The sequence below is a fragment of the Chiloscyllium punctatum genome, chromosome 17, assembly GCF_047496795.1.
Source record: "Chiloscyllium punctatum isolate Juve2018m chromosome 17, sChiPun1.3, whole genome shotgun sequence".
NCBI classification, from domain to species: domain Eukaryota; kingdom Metazoa; phylum Chordata; class Chondrichthyes; order Orectolobiformes; family Hemiscylliidae; genus Chiloscyllium; species Chiloscyllium punctatum.
In genome coordinates this window covers 72,876,377-72,897,973 of record NC_092755.1, presented here as the reverse complement: position 1 = coordinate 72,897,973, position 21,597 = coordinate 72,876,377, and the positions used below count along the sequence as shown (strand labels likewise).

The window sequence follows — 21,597 nt, the reverse complement described above, 5'->3', positions numbered from 1 at the left end:
AATGTGACTGCCGTGTACATGAAATTATCAAAAGGAGGAGGTGTTAGCAATTCTGGAAAATGTGAAAATAGATAAGTCCCCTAGACCGGATGGAATTTATCCTAGGATTCTCTGGGAAGCCAGGGAGGAGATTGCAGAGCCTTTGGCTTTGATCTTTATATCATCGCCTACAGGAATATTGCCAAAAGACTGAAGGATAGCAAATGTTGTCTCCTTGCTCAAGAAAGGGAGTAGACACAACCCTGGTAATTATAGACCAGCGAGCCTTACTTCAGTTGTGGGTAGTTTTGGAAAGATTCTAAAAGATAGGATTTATAATCAGCTAGAGAGGAATAATTTGATTAGGGATGGTCAACACAGTTTTGTGAAGGTAGGTCATGCCTCACAAACCTTACTCAGTTCTTTGAGAAGGTGACCAAATGGGCGGATGTGGGTAAAGCGGTTGATGTAGTGTACATGAATTTGAGTAAAGTATTTGATAAGGTTCCCCATAGTAGGCTATTGCAGAAAACACAGAGGAATGGGATTGAGGGTGATTTAGCGGTTTGGATCAGAAATTGGCTTGCTGAAAGAAGAGGGTGGCGGTCGATGGAAATACTCACCCTGGAGTCCAGTTACAAGTGGTGTACCACAAGGATCTGTTTTGGGTCCACTACTCTTTGTCATTTTTATAAATTACCTGGATGAGGGTGTAGATGGATGGGTTAGTAAGTTTGCAGATGACACTAAGGTCGATGGAGTCGTGGACAGTGCCGAAGGATGTTGCAGGTTACAGAGGGACATAGATTAGCTGCAGAGCTGGGCTGAGAAGTGGCAAATTGAGTTTAATGTGGAAAAGTATGAGATGGTTCACTGTGGAAGGAATAACAGGAATAGAGAGTACTGGACAAAATGGTAAGATTCTTCATAGTGTGGATGAGCAGAGATTTCAGTGTCCGTGTGTATAGATCCCTGAAAGTTGCCACCCAGGTTGATAGGGTTGTTCAGGTGTACGGTGTGTTAGCTTTTATTGGTAGAGGGTTTGAGTTTCAGAGACATGAGGTCATGTTGCAGCTGTACAAAACTCTGGTGTGGCTGCACTTGGAGTACTGCGTATAGTTCTGATTGCTGCATTATAGGAAGGACATGGAAGCATTGGAAAGGGTGCAGAGGAGATTTACCAGGATGTTGCTTGATATGAAAGGAAGGTTTATGAGGAAAGGTTGAGGGACTTGAGGCTGTTTTCATTAGAGAGGAGGTGGTTAAGAGGTGACTTAACAGAGCCATACAAGATGATCAGAGGATTAGATAGGGTAGAAAATGAGAGCCTTTTTCCTCAGTTGGTGATGGCTAGCAGGAGGGGATGTAGCTTTAAACTGAGGGGTGATAGAGATAGGACAAATGTCAGAAGTAGATTCTTTACTTGGACAGTAGTATTGGTGTGGGATGCTCTGCCTACAAAAGAAGACTAGCCAACTTTCATGGCATTGGATAAATATATGGATGATAATCGTTTAGTGTCTGTTAAATGGGCTTCAGATTGGTTTCACAGGTCAGTGCAGCATCAAGGGCGAAGGGCCTGTACAGCAAGCATTTTAAAAAGAATGAGATGACAAGCAAAGGTGAGAAAAAGAAAAAAAAACTGCATCTTATACTCAACAGACCCTCCTAAAGAAACACGAAGTACAGCAAACAGCTCCATTCCATTTTTAATCTACCTTCGCGTGTAACTTAAGATCAATTGTTTGCAACCCTAAGTCTGTATACAAATCTTTAGTGAAATACTCTGTGCTTTTCAGCCTATATGGAACAAACCTTTCGGCCAGTTTTTACCTCATTTTGAAGCTTCTGATTTTTCAGCGTGTATTCTTCTAATTCTATCAACATTTCTGCTTTCTGTTGATTCAGCATATTTTTTTCCTTCATCGCCTTCTCTAATAAATGTCCAGCCTCTTCAACTTTTTTGGAAGCCTAAACATACAAGCATATCCTAATTTAAAGTAATTATTTAAAAATTCACTAAAACGTGTTACGTGAAAATTCTAAAATTAACGTAAACCGATCAAGTCTTGCACATAATGGAAGTCTGATTTGAAAAAACAGAAGCTTTGCGAAACATTAAGTATTTACTTTTAGAAACTTTAACCACTTTTTTGTCCTGACATTCCATAAAGTCAGGTGGAATGTCAATCACAATTCCACTAAATGCTCTTTTCAAAATTCTGCAGAAAATATTTGCAACAAATTTAAAAATTCCAATGTGTCAAACCCAGTTTGATGGCAAACATGCAATTAATTTAAACTGTTAACAAGGAGAAAAGCATAATTAAAATTCTCAGAACATCAGAAACTGCCAACAGGGACTAGGTATTTGCTTTGAAATTAATTACATAATGATTTACCACATTATTTTGTCATCACCTCTGATATTTATTTAGCTTGCATAAATTTAGCTTAAATATATAAACTGGTATCCCTTCACTCATCACCCACCTTTCAAACAAACGGAACCCACACTAAACTATGCTTTCAATGGTACTGGCACCCCTAGTGTTTTATCAAGTGACAATTTGTCATGACTTAACTGCACTGGTGAGCATTCACACAGATGTAGCACAGAAACCACAACCTTTGATTTTGCTCTAATCTCTCTCTCACATGCATCTACTGTCTAATTAGTGAACAGGAGGGGAAACTCTGGATAACAAGTGTTCTGTAACAACTACTATTTAACAATATGCAATTATAAAACACCTCGGATATTGAAAACAATTCCAAGGTGTTTGTTTCACTGAGTAAAGGAATAGCAAATTAGAACTTTGAAGAACAGTAGTTCTTTGAGAGGGAAAGATTGAGACATTTCTTTAGCATTATGAAAATGTAGGCTTTCCTTTTGTTTCCCTGATCCAGAGCACACTACTGGCCCCAACCTACAATCAGCAAACTCAAAGACCTATCACAATCAAACCTGGGAGTTTTCTGACCTGTGTGGTTGAGCTCATCTTTTGTATTTATTCACAAGATGACAGTGTTGCTGGTATGGCCAGCATTTACTATCACCCACAGAAAGCAACTTGAGAAGGTTGGTGATAAGATATCAACTTGCTTACAACCGAGTAGCTTGTTAAGCATTTTCATCAATTAAGACTCGAGCACATTACTGCAGCCTGGAGTCACAGACAAATCAAACCAGGCAAAAATGGCAGATGACCTTGACACAGAGACATTAGTCAACTGAACGCGTTTGATTAAAATTTGGTGGTTGCAAGCTTATCATTAGTAATATGAACTTTTTCTAAAAAAAAGTTATTTATATTTCTCAGGTGCTATGGTGGGATTTAAATTCAAGCCTCCAATATACAAAAAACACACGTCTGGATTATGAACCCAACATTCATATTGGATGCATAAGCTCAATAGCTTGACACGCACACATTTCTGCTAAATTGCATCAAATTGTCCTTGCTTTGGTTGAAATTAGCTGTTGGCAGTTAACACTGATTTCACTGTGGATAATTGAGAAGTTTTAAGATTTAGAAAGAAGTGCATCCTGTGTAAAACAAAATTCTGCGAAGAAAATCAGGATTTTTTGTTAAAAAACAAGAAATCCTATTTTTGAGGATGGTCTGTTAAGGTTGAGAACAGTTATTTTGATAACTTAAACAGGACAAAAAATAACTTAGTTCAGTTAATGAACAGAAAAAAGCTATATATGTATATTCAGGCTTAAAGCTTCATTTTATCCACAATCTTGAATAATTTTGTACATATTGCAAATTAATTCAGGAAGAGAGATTCTGGATTTAGAGTGAATATAAATCACCTGTGCAAATTACCCACACCATTTGTGGAGTGAGAAGCCACAAAAAAAATCATTTCCCAGAAATAAATGCAAGCTAAAACGTTTTACAAGTAATGTTAATGATGATCAAAAGTACAAAATCAAACCTGTTAGTGCACTCATTAGTAAAGAAAAGTGCTCACAACTTTGACTTATCTGAATATTTATATTTGGTACCTCAATTTTCTCTGATAAAGTAATATTTTGATGAACCTGAAGATCTTTTAGTTTGGAAGCAAGATTTTCTTCATGTTCCAGCAATTTCGCTTTTTCGCATAGCAGCTGTTGCAGTTTCGATACAGCTTCTTTGTGGTCCTGAGCAGAAACAGCAGCCTCTTCACGTACCTTACAGAGGGATTCAGCTAGCTCATCTTTCATTCTAAGAAGCTCTTCTTTTTCTGTATGTAATTTTTGTACCGTAGCCAGTAAATGATCTTTCTCCTCTCGCAGCTTTAACTTTTCCAAGTCAGATACCTCCTGGCTATTGCGGAATTCATCCAGAAGTCTTGAAAAATTGCATTGTGAAGCCTCGATCTCTATTTTTTCTTTTGTTATTATATCAAGTTCTTCCTTCAGCTGTTCAACATCAGACATCAGTCTATTTTTCTCAACTATTAGGTCTTCTTTCTCACAAGCAGACGTCTTTCGTTCAATATCAATGATCTCTTTTGCTTTTACTAGCATGTCTTGTTGTGAAAGTAGTTCAACATTTTTAGCTTTAAGGGTATCTATTTCAGTCTGCAATAGCTGAAAATTATTTTGAAGTTTTGAATGAGCCATAATGAGAGACTCTTTTTCCATTTCTGCTGCATTCCTGTTTTGTATGAGTTGGCTCTCAAATATTCTCATCTGTTCGCTCTGTTTATTGTATTTTTCCTCTAATTCCACCCTTTGGGCAGTAAGATTTTCGTTTTCCGAGTGCTGCTCCTGAAGCTCAGCTGCCAGTGTCTGCTTCTCCTGCAACAAGCAAAATCTCTCCGAATCCACTGTTTTTTTGCTGTTCTGAACCTCATCCAAAAGTGTCGACAAATTTGATTTTGAGACCTGGAGCTCTCCATTTTCTTTGGTTAATTTGTCAATTTCTTTCTTTAAGGACTCAATGTTACCGAGGAGTTGATCCCATTCCATGGCTCTGGCTGTATTTTCAGAGGTGAGCTGTTGTTGTTCTGATTTAATTTGGGCTATCTCGCCCAAGAGAGCTTCATTTTCTGACAACTGCACATTGCTTTTTGTTTCTAAGATTTCCTTCTCTCTTTGTAAAGATTCACAAAGTGTATCAAGATGTTTCTGTTTCAGCCGAAGTGAATCTCTCTCAGTTTTCATTGCATCATTTTCTTCATTGAGCTTTTTCTCAATGTTGGTTGCCTCTTCAAGGGATTTCTGCAGCTTTGCAATCAACTCATTTTTTTCTTTAGCAAGTTCATCCCTTTCCACTGTCAGTTTTCTTTGAGATGTTGTCAGCACTTCCTTCTCTTGTAGTAGTTGGATACGTTCAGAGTCTGTTACCTCCCTGCTATTCTTAATCTCATCCAAGAGTTTTGACAGGCTGGAGATTGAGGCCTTGTGCTCTGCACTTTCTTTCATATATTTTTCTACTTCTTCCTTTGAAAGATCACTATAATTCTGTAATTGGTCCCTTTGATTAATTAAGGTTTGCTTTTCAAGGGCAATCTCCTGTAAACTTAAACTGAGATTTCTGTTCTCATTCTCAAGAGTTTCCTTCTCAGATGCAAGTTCATTAAATGCTGATTGGAGCAGACCTTTCTCCTTAGCTAAAAATTCATTCTGAGCTTCAAGCTTTGAATATTTTAGTAAATCAGAGTCCTTTTCGATCATCAGGTCATCTCTTTCTTGTGTCAATTTCTCAAGAGCAATGGCTGTCTCTGTACATGATGTGCGGAGATTTTCTATAACTTTGTCTTTTTCTTTTGAAAACTCTTCTTTTTCTGTAATCGCTATCTTGTAGGCCAATAACAACTCTTTCTTTTCTTGAAGCAGCTGTGCTCGTTCACAATCTACTACTTTGCTGCTTATCTGAATTTCTGCCAATTGTTTACTTAGGTTAGACTGAGAGCCTTGGAGGGCTTCATTTTCTTTTGTTAACTTATCAAGTAGATCCTGCAGATACTTTGTTTTTATGAGAAACTGTTCCTTTTCAACTTCTAAAGTTTCCTTTTCCGCAAGAAATTGTTGATGTTTACACTCAAAATCCTGCCTCTCTTTTAAAAATGCTTTTTTTTCCAAATGCAATTTCTCGTTCTTTGATTCTAACAATTGTTTGTCTTTCTGCAAGGAAAAATACTGCAACTTCAGTTCTGAAAGTTCAGAGAATAGGGACTCTTTCTCAGATTTCAATGCATCTCCTTGTTGGATCATCTTTTCTTTATCTCCCTTCAAAGCTCTCATATCCTCTGTTATTTGCTCATACTGAGACTTGGCTGATGCTAGCTCGAAGGTTAAAGACTTGAGAATTTAAGTGGGGAGAAAGGAAAATAAAACATAGTCAAGCAGACAAATGAAAACAGCATGGATTAAAGACAATACAGAAGTAAAACATGCTGCTCAAGCTTAAGATAAAAAAAAAGACCTTGGAATTTCTCAGCAGATTTATGAAGAAAAAAAAAATGCACTGACCCAGATCATAGTGCTTAAAAGGGCCAGAGGGACAACTCATCAAAGGGGCCAGAGTCCCCATCAAGTCAGGTGTGAGCTCACCTGGACACAGAGGAAAAGCAGCTGCCTTACGGTTAGTGTCAGTGAGATTAAAGGATTTGTGGAAAATAGATCCACAACAAGGACTCCGCTAAGAAGAAAAGGACTGTGTTAGGGTTAACACAACATACGGAACTGATGAGGTTGGAATCCATGTTTTAAGGAAGAATGATTGTGAAAATTTAGAGGTCATGAATCATCTAAAGGAATCTTGTTACAGGGAAACCATTACATTATTCTTAAAAGATTGAATGAAGAGGACTCAATTTACTTATTGATCACAGGTTTCAAAAGCAATGCATTTTAAACGTAAATGGCTGATGTTATGTCCTTTCAAATGATCAACTTGCCAAACACAATGGCCATAGTGGTAACTATGCAAAAAAAAAGCATGAATTTATTCCTGATAAATCAGCTGAGGAACTTGAAGGCTTCATTCTAGTCTCAACTAGCAATGTTTTGCTGCAAGAACAGTGCAAACACAAAGGATTATTATAAAACATGATGAATGGAAGACAAAAGCAAGAAATGAACCACAGGATAGAGATGAAAAGAAACTAATGAGCTTTCATACTATAAAAATAAAAATAGATTTAAGTAGCATATTAAACAAAGCCTGAAAACACTGCTATCTTAAGTAGCATCTAATATAGCCATGAAGTTAAATAAAACATCTATGTTGTTTCCTGGCACACAAAGTTTAGATTAGATAATACGTAGATTTGGTTATGTGAAATCAGAATGAAAATTTGGCTAAATTCTTGATTAATTGCCCACCTGAACCTTTAGTCTAATCCTGAGAATTCACCTTGTTTATGTATCTCAATTGATGTGAATATTTAACTATGGTTCTCACGCTTAATTGCTGAAATTCAATTAAAGTAAATTATTTTAACATAACTGTTTAAGTCTAGACAGTGCTTTAGTGGTACAACAAAGTAGTTCTGATGTAAAATCATGCAAGATTCAAGACAGTCCACTGCTTGAGAGTAACTTGTTATTGATTCAGAGGCCACATAATCATAAATGTAGAATATACAGTAGAAATTGTCTCAAAACTTCAAACAGTGCATTAATTTCCATTTAGTGTCATCATTTACCACACAAATAGATTATTCTTGGACTAAGAAACCACAAATATTCTAGAAATATAGTTGCAAATCAGAAAATACACAAGATTTTTTAAAAGTTATTTTAAAATAAAAGAGCATAGTAACATCTTGGATGCAGCCAAACAGACATTAAGTCAGAACTTATAGTTAATTTAAAATCACAAATCAACTTGTAGTTATTTACAATCACACGGCAAAATAAATAGATAATGTACAGCTCTTAAAAATGCTCACAACTGAGACTAATGAAATCAAATATTTGCAGGAGTACCTGGACCTCTTCCACTTGCTGCTTCAACTCTACTATCAGTTTTTCACTTTCATTATTCTTCTCTTGGGAACTATTCAGTGCTTGTTTGGTTTTCTCTAGGTTCTGTTTGAGCTCCTTCACGAGTGTATCATTTTTTGCCTTTATTTCTGAAAGGTCTTTCTCATGAATAATTTGCAGCTCTTTATTGTGTGCACTGTGTCTCCCCACCTGCGTTTGCTGTGGGATTCAACAAAATCAGAACAAACTTGCAACTTTCATCCAATTAATAATACAGCAAAACAACAGTATAAGCTTCACCAAAAAAATCTACATATGTAAGAAATTATGAATTTACACAAATATCTACTTTTGAAGTGGAAAAGGCAGTACAGAAGGAAATTAAGATGCCATTTTAGAATGTTCAGAAAATTTCAATGTAAAACTGAGAAATAAATTTGGCAATTTAAAAAAAAAGAATATATTATAATAGTGCACATTTGAGAAGAAATATAAAATAGCACAAAAATGTCATATTCCAATCAAATTAATCATGAATTCACAAGGCATTGAATCATCTTTTATTTATACGTGTCACAAAGTTGGTCCCTTTTTTCTCAAGGATACTGTGTCCTTGATTTTTTTTCAGAGGGATCATAAAACTCTCCCGGCTCGGAGGTGACTAGTTTGGTCAGAGATTAAAAAGGATCTTGAAAGGCTTTTTGTTTATATGTAAAAGGATGAGACTTCAGGCCAAAGCAGTCATGTTTTAAAAGTGACCTGTATACTGAAAGGGGAGTGGTCAGCTCTCTAGCTGAGCAGTTCAGTCAAGAACTAGTAAGGAGTTCAGCTCTATGGAAACAGGCTGGTAAACTCTTTCTTTCTATCTGCTCTTCTAACGTCAACCTGTAAGCATTTGTTCCATTTTTACTTTTTTTTATTAAGGGGGTTAGCTTATTAGTACTGTTGTGTACATCCTGAAACAGACAATTAAGTCTAGTTTGGAGTGACTGAGTTCTGTAGGGGTTCTTTATTGTGTTCCATTGTGTAATTTATGAATAAATTTCTGCTGTTTTAAAACCTAGTAGTCAACCTCGCTAGCTTACTCCGGGTAATTTTCACTGTGCACTTACCAAAACAAATCGCAAAGTTATGGTTTGGGTTGTCTGCTTAACAATGTTTACATGATAAATCTGAACTGCATGCCTCTAAAAATTAATTATACAATTAAAACAATCAACTAAATTTGAAATTTGTTAACTTGTATTAAGTAGATATTTAAAATGCTTCATGTACAAAGCTCTTTTTTTTAAAAAAGAAGGCATAATAATTTCTTTGTCATTAGAAGTTTAATCAAAGCCAGCATGAGGGAAAAAAAATGACTGAATGGTTGTTCATACCAGATCTGTTATTTTTTCCAGCATTGTTTTAAGCTCAAGCTGATGTTTCTGCTGCTCCTCCTGCTGAGTCCGTTCTGATTTGCATGTGAGTTGCTCCAAATTTTCCTGTAAACTAGCAATCTTATCATTGGATTGATGATACAGAGCTTGTAATTCCTCTTGTTTCCTAAAGAAAGAAAGCTATTACTTAATCTTTAAATATATAGAGAAAGAAAAACAAAAAAAAATAGAAATACCACAAATAATATGAAATCATTAAATCACAGAACCCGTATAGTGTGGAAAGTGTATAGTTTGTCCACTGCAACTTGCATGCAAACAGGATTCATTGTACTGTCTTCCATTAGCCTACATTCTAACATCTGAAAGAAAACTTACTGATTGTTAACCAATTTCTCTGTATCTTTAAAAGTACATTGAGACAAAAATCAGTTTTAGACTTGTCAATTAATAAGTAAATAATTTTTTCAATAACAAACATTTAACAACTGCACACAAGCAATTTTTAACAAAGTACCTTTCTTTCTCTTTCAACTCTTCATTCATCTTTGTCAGCTGTGCAGAGTTATCTCCTGAAGACTTCATCATTTCAGAGATGGTATTCTCAAGTTTGGATTTATCTTGAACGAGCTGCTCTGCCTTTTCCTCTTCAACTTTCATTTTTCTTTCCAGAGCTGATAGAAGTAGAAGCCAACAACAAAATAGTAACAACAGCAAAAAATAAAGCAAAGCATGAAAGTGCTGCAGAGTGTCATAAAAATCTTTCAAACTTCAAAATATCTCAAAAGAGGCTCAACAAGCCATGGAACTATAGACAGGTGAGCCGGACTTCGGTGGTGGGCAAGTTGTTGAGGGACTCCTGATGGACAGGATATACATGTATTTGGAAAGGCAAGGACTGATTCAGGATAGTCAACATGGCTTTGTGAGTAGGAAATCATGTCTCACAAACTTGATTGAGTTTTTTGAAGAAGTGTAACAAAGATGATTGAGGAGGGCAGAGCAGTAGATGTGATCTATATGGACTTCAGTAAGGTGTTCGATAAGGTTCCCCATGGGAGACTGATTAGCAAGGTTAGATCTCATGGAATACAGGGAGAACTAGCCATTTGGATACAGTATTGGCTCAAAGGTAGAAGACAGAGGGTGGTGGTGGAGGACTGTTTTTCAGACTGGAAGTCTATGACCAGTGGAGTGCCACAAGGATCGGTGCTGGGCCCTCCACTTTCTATCATTTACATAAATGATTTGGATGTGAGCATAAGAGGTACAGTTAGTAAGTTTGCAGATGACACCAAAACTGGGGGTGTAGTGGACAGCGAAGAAGGTTACCTTAGATCACAACAGGATCTGGACCAGATGAGCCAATGGGCTGAGAAGTGGCAGATGGAGTTTAATTCAGATAAATGCGAGGTGCTGCATTTTGGGAAAGCAAATCTTAGCAGGACTTATACACTTAATGGTAAGGTTCTAGGAGTGTTGCTAAACAAAAAGACCTTGGAGAGCAGGTTCATAACTCCTTGAACGTGGAGGCGCAGGTAGATAGGATAGTGAAGGCGGCGTTTGGTCAGAGTATTGAGTACAGGAGTTGAGAGGTCATGTTGCGGCTGTACAGGACATTGGTTAGGCCACTATTGGAATATTGTGTGCAGTTCTGGTGTCCTTCCTATCGGAAAGATGTTGTGAAACTTGAAAGGGTTCAGAAAAGATTTACAAGGATGTCGCCAGGGTTAGAGGATTTGAGCTACAGGCTGAACAGACTGGGGCTCCTAAAAAGACGATTGTGGAAATTGACCCTTTGAAAACAAAATTCTCCTCAAACATTTCCACTGCCTCCTCAACATTTGAAGGCAGTGACTGTTACCTCAGTCATCGGCTGAACTGCTCTGGTCTCAGTGACTGATTAGATTAATAAACTGCCCAGCTCATTTAAAATCTTTCAATGCCCTATATTCTGTCTCACCTTGGTGGGCTCCCCCAGCCATCTCTTCTTCCTTATTTTCAGTGGTAACTGTAAGTCATTATGCTACCACCCTCTGAATCTTGGAATCTTCTGTTTTCAAAAACATCTTAAACATGCCTCTTCTCCCTCCTTCCATTTCCATTCTCCCTCCTTTCCAGAGTTTATGTTTGCCTCTACCTGATAAAATACTTGACTCTTCTATTCCCCACTCCCATTTGTCAAGATGAAATGAGACAAATAATTTCAATTTCCCATCAATATGAGGTTCCCCAATAGTACCACATACAGCATGGTGGATTGTGCAGTGGTTTAACCTTGAACTGATAGCAAGGCTGGGTGATTACTCCTACAATGAATTAACATATTCAGTCATTTAGACACAAGATTCAGAGTTGGGATGCTTGAATGAAGCAGTCCAATAGCTGTAAATTGGATCTGGGGAAATGGAAACATAATTGAACTCTCAAAAGGTTGTGCCAATTAAAAGCAGAGAAGATAATGATTGATAGTGGTGAATGGTTTCACGATCCTTGGAACATAGGTCAGCTTGATTAATGCCTTCCTTGATGGGCAAATTCTTTTTTACACTTTACACAAGAAAAAGAAAACTTATTTGAAAATCAGCCTTATGAATGCACAAAATGCTTACCAGCAAGCTGTGATTTTAGCTCTAATAATTCAGAAGATAACAAAGTGTTCTGTTCTTCTTTCACATTCAATTCGACAAGCGTCTCTAAATTATGAAAATGAAACATTAAGAACACATTTTAGTTTACTTAAGACCATGGGACAAAATCACTAAAAATACTAATAACCATTTATGCCCCAGGCATTTAGGAATGGCTATTACCCTTTCAAAGGTATTCAATTTTTTCAACCACATCAGGTTTCCAAACACTAATTGCACATGCTGGAGGATAGCTCTTTGGGTGCAAACACCTCCCTCACCTGGCCATCTTCATGTGTAAACCTACACAACTAAGATTGGCAGGACGGTCAATTGCAATGATTCCTCCCAGAATGAGTCAAACATTATATTAATGCCCACACATTTCAAGCAGCAGCTACTGGTTAATGATCAGCAACCGGAATCCAACCTATTTCCTACTCCTAAATGAAGAATCACAAACAAGTAACAAAGGCCCTAGAAACCAGCAAAAGCTGAAATGTCTAACATGCTGGCTTATCTATTACAGTCAACAATCCTTTCAAATCACTATCTAGTTTTCTTAAGAATTTATGTGCTGTATTTCAAAAATGATTTGTGGCGCAGAATTCTCACCCTCCCCTTTATAAAGGTGTTGGGGTACAAGGTAATGATGTAACATTTGGTTGAAACAGCTAGTATAGCTGGGTTGCCACGAGACAAAAACAAATTCAGATTCGGCCAATCATTTAAATTATGCCCCAACAAACCAAACTCCAATCAAGTTTGAATTTAGTATTTTGATAATATTAAAACCAATGAAATGATCTGTTGTTTTGGGGTATAAATATCAGACCTTTTGAATAGTTAGCCAGAACAGCAAAGAGAACTGTCAAATGACTAAAAGATATAGGCTGCTATTAAGAGCTCTCTGAGAGGTACATGTCTGGAGAAGGAGTTTGCACAGAAAAAACATTGAAACTGATTTGGAGAGAGAATCTACAGAGGAAACTCAGCAAAGCTGACCGGCTTTGAAAAGTGATTATTTTTCTGTAAATCGCAATTGGGATTTAAAATAAAAATAGGACTAGTATTGTAAAGAGGGAGGTAAAAGGTAGGTTTGAGAGAAAGGAATTCTAAGTAATTGTTAGTTAATATTCTCTGTTAGACTAAAAAAAGAGTTGTTAATTTTTACTTTAAATAGGGACTTTTGGGATAGTTCTTTGCATCTTGAATTTTAACAGATTAAGCAAGGGGCTGGTTTAAATTAGCAGAGGAGTTTACCCAGTGTCGTAACAATAGGGTTTTCAAATTATCACTGATTCTTTCTGCTCCATTTTGTTAAAGACACACCAACCTCAACAAACTTGATCACAATCCTTCAGAAACCTGAAAATCTCTATGAAGTAGACCTTCACCTTTTCAGCACATTAAAAAAACATTAAATTTTCAAGTTTCTCTTTATAAATGTAACTATTCATTCCAGGTAACATCCTCTTGAACACCGCAGACCTTTTCTATTGCTTTTACATCTTTCCCACAAAGGTGTCCAAAACTGCAAACAATATCATAACATCAGCTGAAGCAAAATCAGAAATGTTCAACTTCGACTTTGTTTCATATCTCGACATGAAACAATTATTCTGTTTTCACTTTAGTGGCTTAAGATTCTTTTAAATAGGCTATCTGCTAATGATTTATGCAACCTAAGGCCAACTCTGATCACTTCCTTATGTCACTTACTACCCAGACCAACCTTGTTACAACTGCATTTATTCTTGTAAAACAATGCATTCCAAGTACAATTGGAACTGCATGTTCAAAATTCCAAATTTCATTCATCATACCATTTCACTCGGCACCAACCTGCTTAGTTATATTATTTCTCTCTCTAATGCCCTTGTCATTATGAAAACCAATGTTGTATCCTGGTTATTATTCTGGGATGATCCTCATCTGTGCTCCCGCAAATCAAAAGGAGAAAGACTGATATAATGGACAACTGGATTAGCCTTTCAGACCTAGCTGGACGACAAATACTATGAGATACTATCCTCTTCTGCCAAAATAGTTCAGCATGCAATCATCATTACGGAAGGTGAAAGTAACCCCTAACTTCTTTTCTCCACTATGGTCTTCTTAAACCTTTCAATCCAGACAAATGTGAGGTGATGTATTTAAGCAAGTCTAATTCTAGAGCGAATTATACAATGAACAGAAGAGCCTTGGGAAACATTGATGGGCAGAGAGATCTGGGAGTGCAAGTCCATTGTACCCTGATGGTTGCTGCACAGGTGGATAGAATGGTCAAGACGACATATAGTATGGTTGCCTTCCTCGGATGGGGTATTGACTACAAGAGCTGGCAAGTCATGTTAGAATTGTACAAGACATTGGTTCGGCCGCATTTAGAATACTGCGTACAGTTCTGGTCGCCACATTCCCAAAAGGATGTGGACGCTTTGGAGAGGGTGCAGAGAAGGTTTACGAGGATATTGCCTGGTATGGAAGGTGCTAGTTATGAAGAGAGGTTGAATAGGTTAGGTTTATTTTCATTAGAAAAAAGGAGATTGAGGGGGGGACCTGATTGAGGTTTACAAAATCATGAAAGGTATAGACAGGGTGGATAGAGATAAGTTTTTTCCCAGGGTGAAATTCAATAACAAGAGGTCATGCTTTCAAGGTGAGAGGTGGAAAGTTTAAGGGGATACACGTGGCAAGTACTTCACACAGAGAATGGTGGGCATTTGGAACGTGTTGCCAGCAGAGGTGGTACAGGCAGGCGCGTTAGATTAATTTAAGATTCGTCTGGACAGATGCAGGAGAAGGTGGGGAGCAGAGGGATACAGATGCTTAGGAATTGACTGACTTGTTTAGACAGTACATTTGGATCAGCTCAGGCTTGGAAGGCTGAAGGGCCTGTTCCTGGGCTGTAAATTTTCCTTGTTTTCTTTGTTTCTTTTTCCTCCACCTTCAGCTCCAACAATGTTCAGAAGCTCTTGGATTTCTTAGTCACTAAAAACGTGTCTTCCAGTTAGCTGCTTCTGACACGCTCCTCCTTAGCCAGGTCTCTAAGATCACCCCCCCCCACCCCAAAACCAGCTTTACCCTAGCCCTAGTTTGCACTCGATTTCCTCCTTTCTAATCTCAAGACAATATCATCTGAAAACACATGCATTTCCACATGCATACTGATAACATACAGCTCCTCATCATCACCACCCCTCTTGGCACCTCCACTGTCTCTAAACTGTCTGACTGTTCATCAAATATAAAGCAATGATTGAGCAAAATTTTCAAACTACATATTGGGAAGTGTTACGACATGGGGTAAAACCTCTGTTAATTTAAACCTGACACAGAGACAAGTTCACCTCGCGCCATAATCCATTAAACATTGAGAGGCAAAGAACTATTCCAGATTTCACTAAAGTAAAAATCAACAATTTTATTGCTGAAGTCCAACAGAGAACACTAAAACCATAATTATTTAGTCCTTTCTCTTAAACCTATCTTTTACCTTCCACTCTACAATACTGATCTGATAAAACAACTCAGAGTAAGATTTACAAAAAACTTAATCATGTTTCAAAACCAGTCAGCTTTGTTGATTCGCCTGTTTTTCTGGGTTGTCTCTTCTTTGGTCTTCTGCTGCACAATTTTTCTTATGGATGAGAACATTTCAGAGAACTATTCAGCTAACTGTCTATTTTGTTGGTGCTCTTAGCAGTTCTCCCCTAATTGTTCAAAATGTCAAGTTTTATACCCCAAATGATTGATCATTTCATTGGTTTGATGTCATAAAAACACTAAATTCAAACATGATTGGATTTTGATCGGTCGAATTTGAATTTGTTTTTGTACCATGGCAACACTGCACCAGCCATTTGTGTCAACCAAATGTTACATTTTTTAAAATGTTCAGAACATTGTGCTTTCAGTCAGTCCTGGCGAGTTTCCTCTCTCAAAGGTATGCACCTACACCTTCATTACAAAAGATCTAAGCCATTGGTTTGGTCAGCATGACAAGCTTTACTCCCTTGCCAGTAGCTCCATATTTCTCCCAGGTAACTGCCAGAGGCTGAAACAGACTTTGCAATCTTCATTACATATCTGACCTCAAGATGAGCTGCTGACCATGTAGCCGTGCCATTGAGGCCACCTATTCCCACCTCTGACATGCCCAATTCTAACTGCCTCATTCTCAATGGTCCCTAAAGTTCTCAACTATGCACTAACAATAATTAGACTCCATTATCTCAATGCACTCTTAGCTGGCTTCTTAAATTCTACCCTCCCAATGCTTTATAGAATCTTAATTGTTATAGTACAGAATGGCATTCAACCGATTGTCCAAATGAGCAATTCACTACAACTATTCTCTAGCTCCTCCCTACAGTTTCCTTTACAGATAATAATCCTATTTCCTTCTGAATGCCTTGACTCAACTTGCCTCCACCAATAGTGGTAGCACCTTCAGCGGCCAAAGCCCTACACTCAAACTCCCTCCTCTAGTCTTCATTCCTCTTTCTTCTTTTAAGGCACTGCTTACAACTTAGCTCATTGAGCAAGGTTTTAGTCATCTGCCCTGACAACATGGTCTGATGCCTGAAATGTCGATTCTCCTGCTCCTTGGATGCTGCCTGACCTGCTGCGCTTTTCCAGCAACACATTTTTCAGCTCTGATGTCAAATTTTATTTGGTAGTGCTTTGTGATGTGCCTTGTGAAGCTTTACTATGCTACAAGTGCAATAAAAAGTTGTTGTTATGATGCATAAAGTCTTTCTATTCACCTTCCACAATGGTATCATACTTTGCACACATCCCTACCTTTTTCTTCCCAGAAGAAATTCGTATTTTCCACCCCAAACTTCATTCACCATCTCTCTGACCATCCTGCTAGCATGCATTACCCTGAAGTCTTTTGTGATCTTCATTTCTATCAACTGCATCTTAAAATCTAATGACATGAGCAAATTTTGATTATTTGCTATTAACTCTCAACATCTCATACAAAGTATCCAAATACAGACTTGTTATCACATCTTTACAGCTGAGAGATGTTCATTCAACTAATCACTTTTGGTCCTCCAACTATCTCTTTATTCATCTGACCACATTATCTTTAATTCCTTGAACCATTATCTTTGCTGCAAACGCCTTATGCCCTCAGTAAGTTCAAGCAGGGAAACCCTTTATTGAACTTGAATAAGTTTAACTGACCTTGCATAGTCTGCTGTAGTTTTTGCTGTGTCTCTGATGTGCTGTCAAGCTTTTCCTTCTGAAAGTAAGCACACTACTTTTAAAAGTTTCAAGTCATTTCATCCCAGGTTAAAAAATTAATAGTACTCCCTCAATGCTCAAGATTATAAAAGGATTTTCAACAAATAACATATAATAATCACATACAATAATATTAAAAAAAGGAATGTTGCAATAATCACAACAAACACGTTTTTAGGCACCAGAGAATATCAAGGAAGCATTTTTGTCACTTATTTGGACAACATATGTTTGTTAGTAAACCTTTGTGCCACTTACCACAGCCATTACATTTGAAGGGAAAGAAAAGAACAACGTATTATCGTAACAGGCTTTTATAACTCAGATAGCTTCTATTCAGGAAATTTATAATTACAAAAATGAAGTCTCAAACACTGTTAAAGACTAATGCAAAACAGCAACTACTAAAGTATTGGCATTAGCTTGTAGGCTTCAGTAAACAAATGTAAACACTCAAGCATCATCACGAACAGTAACTAAACAAGTACTGAATGTTCTAATTATTTGATAAAAGACGAACAGTGGAAAGATTTCAGCTTATGAAAATCCATATTTCACAAAGCACCTATTTTTAAAAATACTATAAACAGTACTTTATTCCTATCTCAAACAGACTTTGCCACTCAGAAGATGAAGTGCAATGAGCCACTTACCATGGATTGCAGTTGCTGTTCCAAAATTTGTTTATCCTGACTCACTATAGCCAGGTTTTTCTCCAAATTAATAACTGCCTGAGCTTGTTCCTCAAGCTGTTTGGTCAAATCAGTAACCTAATAAAAGCATGCAAATTCATTGCAAAAAAAAAAGCAAAACAGATGAATGTCCTGAAATAACAGAAATCAAGAATAAACTCAAAAGAGAAAAAAAAACAAATTTAAAGCTACAATAGACAAAACAATTCTTTAAAATTTTTAAACACAGTTCAACTTCAATTTTCAAAACATGACCAAAACAATACATGAACAAAAACACAGAAATACATATATTATTTAGAGTTGTAGAGATGTATAGCATGGAATTTGTTGTGATTGCAAATTTCTGTTTTTAAGCTTCTACAGTATTAATAGTAGATGAGGCAGGTTGGTTAGCTCCTATGTAACTATTTAAGCATGAGGTAGGTTGCTCAAAGAAATTAAGGGCTGGGTAAATTTTCAAGACTGATTTCTCTGAAAGTTATGTTTAAATATTCCTCCCGTAAAACATTTGACTTTTCTTATTTTGAATATTGCAGCTTTAATTTAGCAATTTAGCAGAATAAATTAATAGAAATGTAAAAATGTTATCTTTGTTTTAATCAAAATTAACAATGCAGATAAATCAATAAATAGCATGCAAATACATGGTATGAAACAATTTGGCACTGTAACAGTCAAAGTCTAATGCAGTATAATTATTCACTCAAAATACAATAATCTGCACCTGAAAACACCTCATCCCTTAAAATTTAGGCCAACTCATATCTTGATGTTCTACTTTACTGAACAATTCTGTAGTAAGAATTGAATGCTGATTGTCAAATATTAACTAACATAAAAATTCACCTAAATGAGTTATTCTGTTCAGCTAATATAGATGTGTGTCTGTGGTTTTGTTTATTCTGAAAACTGCAAAATGCACACTGAAACGAAGACAACTTTTAGTTTTAGTCTGTATAAGACAATGAAATCAATATTTAACATATTCCATAATGTACTGTTATATATCATTTAGATTATTTTTGAATAATAATTCAAAGGCAAAATATATGCAGATATTCAAACATTGCCATGGCTAAAGGTAAAGAAATAAGTCTTCAAATGTACAATAGTGGTCATGCATTTCAAGTGTCCATATTACAGTAGTCATGGTTGACAATTTGGGAATAGATTACATTTACCACATGTATACATGCGCACATTCCTATAATAAACATTCAGCTATCAAAATGAGCAGTTTTTTTTTTAAAAGAAAAAGAAATGCAGCTTCCAAATTAACTGTGATATCAATTATGTCATTACAGGGATACGAAGAACAAAGCTCAATGCTTAATTAAATCAAACAGTAAGAGCAAGCCTATAACATCTAGGTGAAAAATACAGTACTTTACTAGAGCAATGCATTTCCCATGCTAAAAGATCATATGAAAATTTCAATAATATTCCTTTATAAAAAGGATCAGTAGAAAGAACAGCCTACATCACAGCAAAAGACTTTGCAAACCATCAATGATACCATACCATTCCTACGCTGTACAGATTTTGGAAAAATTGGCTTGTTATGCAATAACATGCTAGATATGCTCAAAACGTACATTTCAATATCAAAAATATTTATTACACATGATAATCACAGGCTGTAGAAACATATGGACATGATATTAAACTTGAAAACATTTGCAAATTCATCACTTCATTTTCTTCCTATAGAAATTTCACAACTTGTGGGCGGCACGGTGGCACAGTGGTTAGCACTGCTGCCTCACAGCGCCGGAGACCCGGGTTCAATTCCCGCCTCAGGCGACTGACTGTGTGGAGTTTGCACATTCTCCCCGTGTCTGCGTGGGTTTCCTCCGGGTGCTCCGGTTTCCTCCCACAATCCAAAAATGTGCAGGTCAGGTGAATTGGCCATGCTAAATTGCCCGCAGCCTTAGGCAAGGGGTATATGTAGATGTACATGTAGGGGTATGGGTGGGTTACGCTTCGGCGGGGCGGTGTGGACTTGTTGGGCTGAAGGGCCTGTTTCCACACTGTAAGTAATCTAATCTAATCTAAAACTTAATATTCTTAAGAATATGGTACAGATTGATTTCATAACACTTTGCTAGCCAGATCCATTTGGCAAAAATGTCTGGACCTTGTAAAAAGCAAGAGGCAAAATCATTCAAAAGGGAAAAAAATCTTGATTCTTTTAAAATCATGGATTGGAGTTGCAAGAATCACAGGTTTTTTTTAATGACCTAGAATCAGAAGTTCATAAACCAAACTGAAAATGGTCAGCAATGGTGTTGAACTTATTTTTTATTTTTGATGATAATGGACATTAAAGTTTTTATTTGCAAGAGAACCTCTTAGATTTCACAAATATTAAACTGAAAAGAAACTTACCACAGCTTCCTAGCACCCTGCTAATTAATTTTATGGTTGCTTTGTGATTAAATAATTAATGTGTTCATAATTTGAAAAGGGGATGAGAAATGGAAAAATAAAATAAATTGATGGAAAATTATACAAACCTTGCTACCTTCAGAAAGTTTTAAAGCTTCACTGTTTTTCCTTTGTAACTCAAAGACCATAAGCTTCTCTTCAAGCCTTTTGATTTCCTCTTTACCTTGAGACTCAGCTTCTTGCAGCAATTCATATCCTAACACTTTTTCTTCAGCCATTGTCACTTTAGCTGTTACGGCTTCTATGATTTGGGCCTGTTCATTACACTTATCCTGCAACACTTGCAGTTCCTTTACCTTCAGTTGAGTGTTTTGTAACTTTGCCAAGGTCTCTTCCATCTCTTCCAGGTGTTGATTTGTAGCAGATTCCAGTTGCGACTTCAGAATTTCTGTACCTTTCTCACTCTCTGTAGTAACTGCTAATAGTTGCGATTTTAGTTCTTCCATCTTTTTTAGGTAGTTAGACTTTTCAAAATCTTGTTTAATTTTAATATTCTCAAGTTCCTTTTGATGCTCAGTTTTAAGCATTTCTAAGGTACTTCTCAGCTCTAGGAGGTCTGTAGTTTGGGCACCTGCTCCTTTACTGAAAGACAACTTGAGTTCTTCCATAGCTTGCTGATGAGATTCAATTGCAGACTCCAACTTACATTTCCACAGATTAATAACCTCTGAATTTTCAATATTGGCTTGATCCAATTTGGACTTCAGGATTTCATTCTCCTTGGATATTTTTCCACTGTCAGCTTGCAATTGTCTAACAATCTTTTGGTGGGCTGTTTCTGAGGTTTCAAATTTTTCTTTGAGTGCATCAAGTTCATTTTTATGCTCTGTACTCATTGTTGTTAGCTTATCTCGCATACTGTTGAGTTCTTCCAAGAGAGGAGAGGTACTGCCCACATTACCTGAGCCTTCAGTGCTCATTAGTCTATGTCGAAGTTCTGCAACTTCTTTTGTGCGTGACACAAGATCCTTTTCCAACTCCATAATCCTTGACTTCTCAGACACTGTGGCTACCTGTGCATTTCCCCCAAGAAAGTGTAAATAACAATGTGAAATACATTTAATAAGTTTTCATATTTCTTCAGAATATACTTAAGTCTTGTAATTGCGATACATTTGTGTATCTAATATATCTAAGCAAACTACTGTAAGACTTTCAAAATCTTTACTAACAATTTAAAAGTTCAAATACACCAATTGTATATTTAGTCATACCAAGAACAGTGCATTTTGTTTTGACATAGAACAGCCATTAATAATTATGACATTCTT

The 21,597-nt window shown here is 36.7% G+C and overlaps 1 protein-coding gene across 15 annotated transcripts in view; it reads right to left on the bottom strand.

Moving 5' to 3' along the window:
- Positions 1-21,597, bottom strand: part of clip1a (CAP-GLY domain containing linker protein 1a) — a 157,503-nt gene that overhangs the window by 50,487 nt on the left and 85,419 nt on the right. For 7 of the 15 annotated variants that reach the window (XM_072587422.1, XM_072587425.1, XM_072587427.1 and 4 more), the window contains 9 exons: positions 20,395-21,339; positions 17,837-17,953; positions 17,124-17,181; positions 11,904-11,987; positions 9,809-9,965; positions 9,292-9,457; positions 7,916-8,131; positions 3,998-6,283; positions 1,813-1,950 (listed from right to left, as the gene is read on the bottom strand). In XM_072587422.1, the coding sequence (XP_072443523.1) occupies positions 1,813-1,950; positions 3,998-6,283; positions 7,916-8,131; positions 9,292-9,457; positions 9,809-9,965; positions 11,904-11,987; positions 17,124-17,181; positions 17,837-17,953; positions 20,395-21,339 (4,167 nt within the window). The remainder of the gene's footprint in view (positions 1-1,812; positions 1,951-3,997; positions 6,284-7,915; positions 8,132-9,291; positions 9,458-9,808; positions 9,966-11,903; positions 11,988-17,123; positions 17,182-17,836; positions 17,954-20,394; positions 21,340-21,597) is intronic. The other 8 variants (XM_072587432.1, XM_072587433.1, XM_072587434.1 and 5 more) reach the window with 5 other exon arrangements.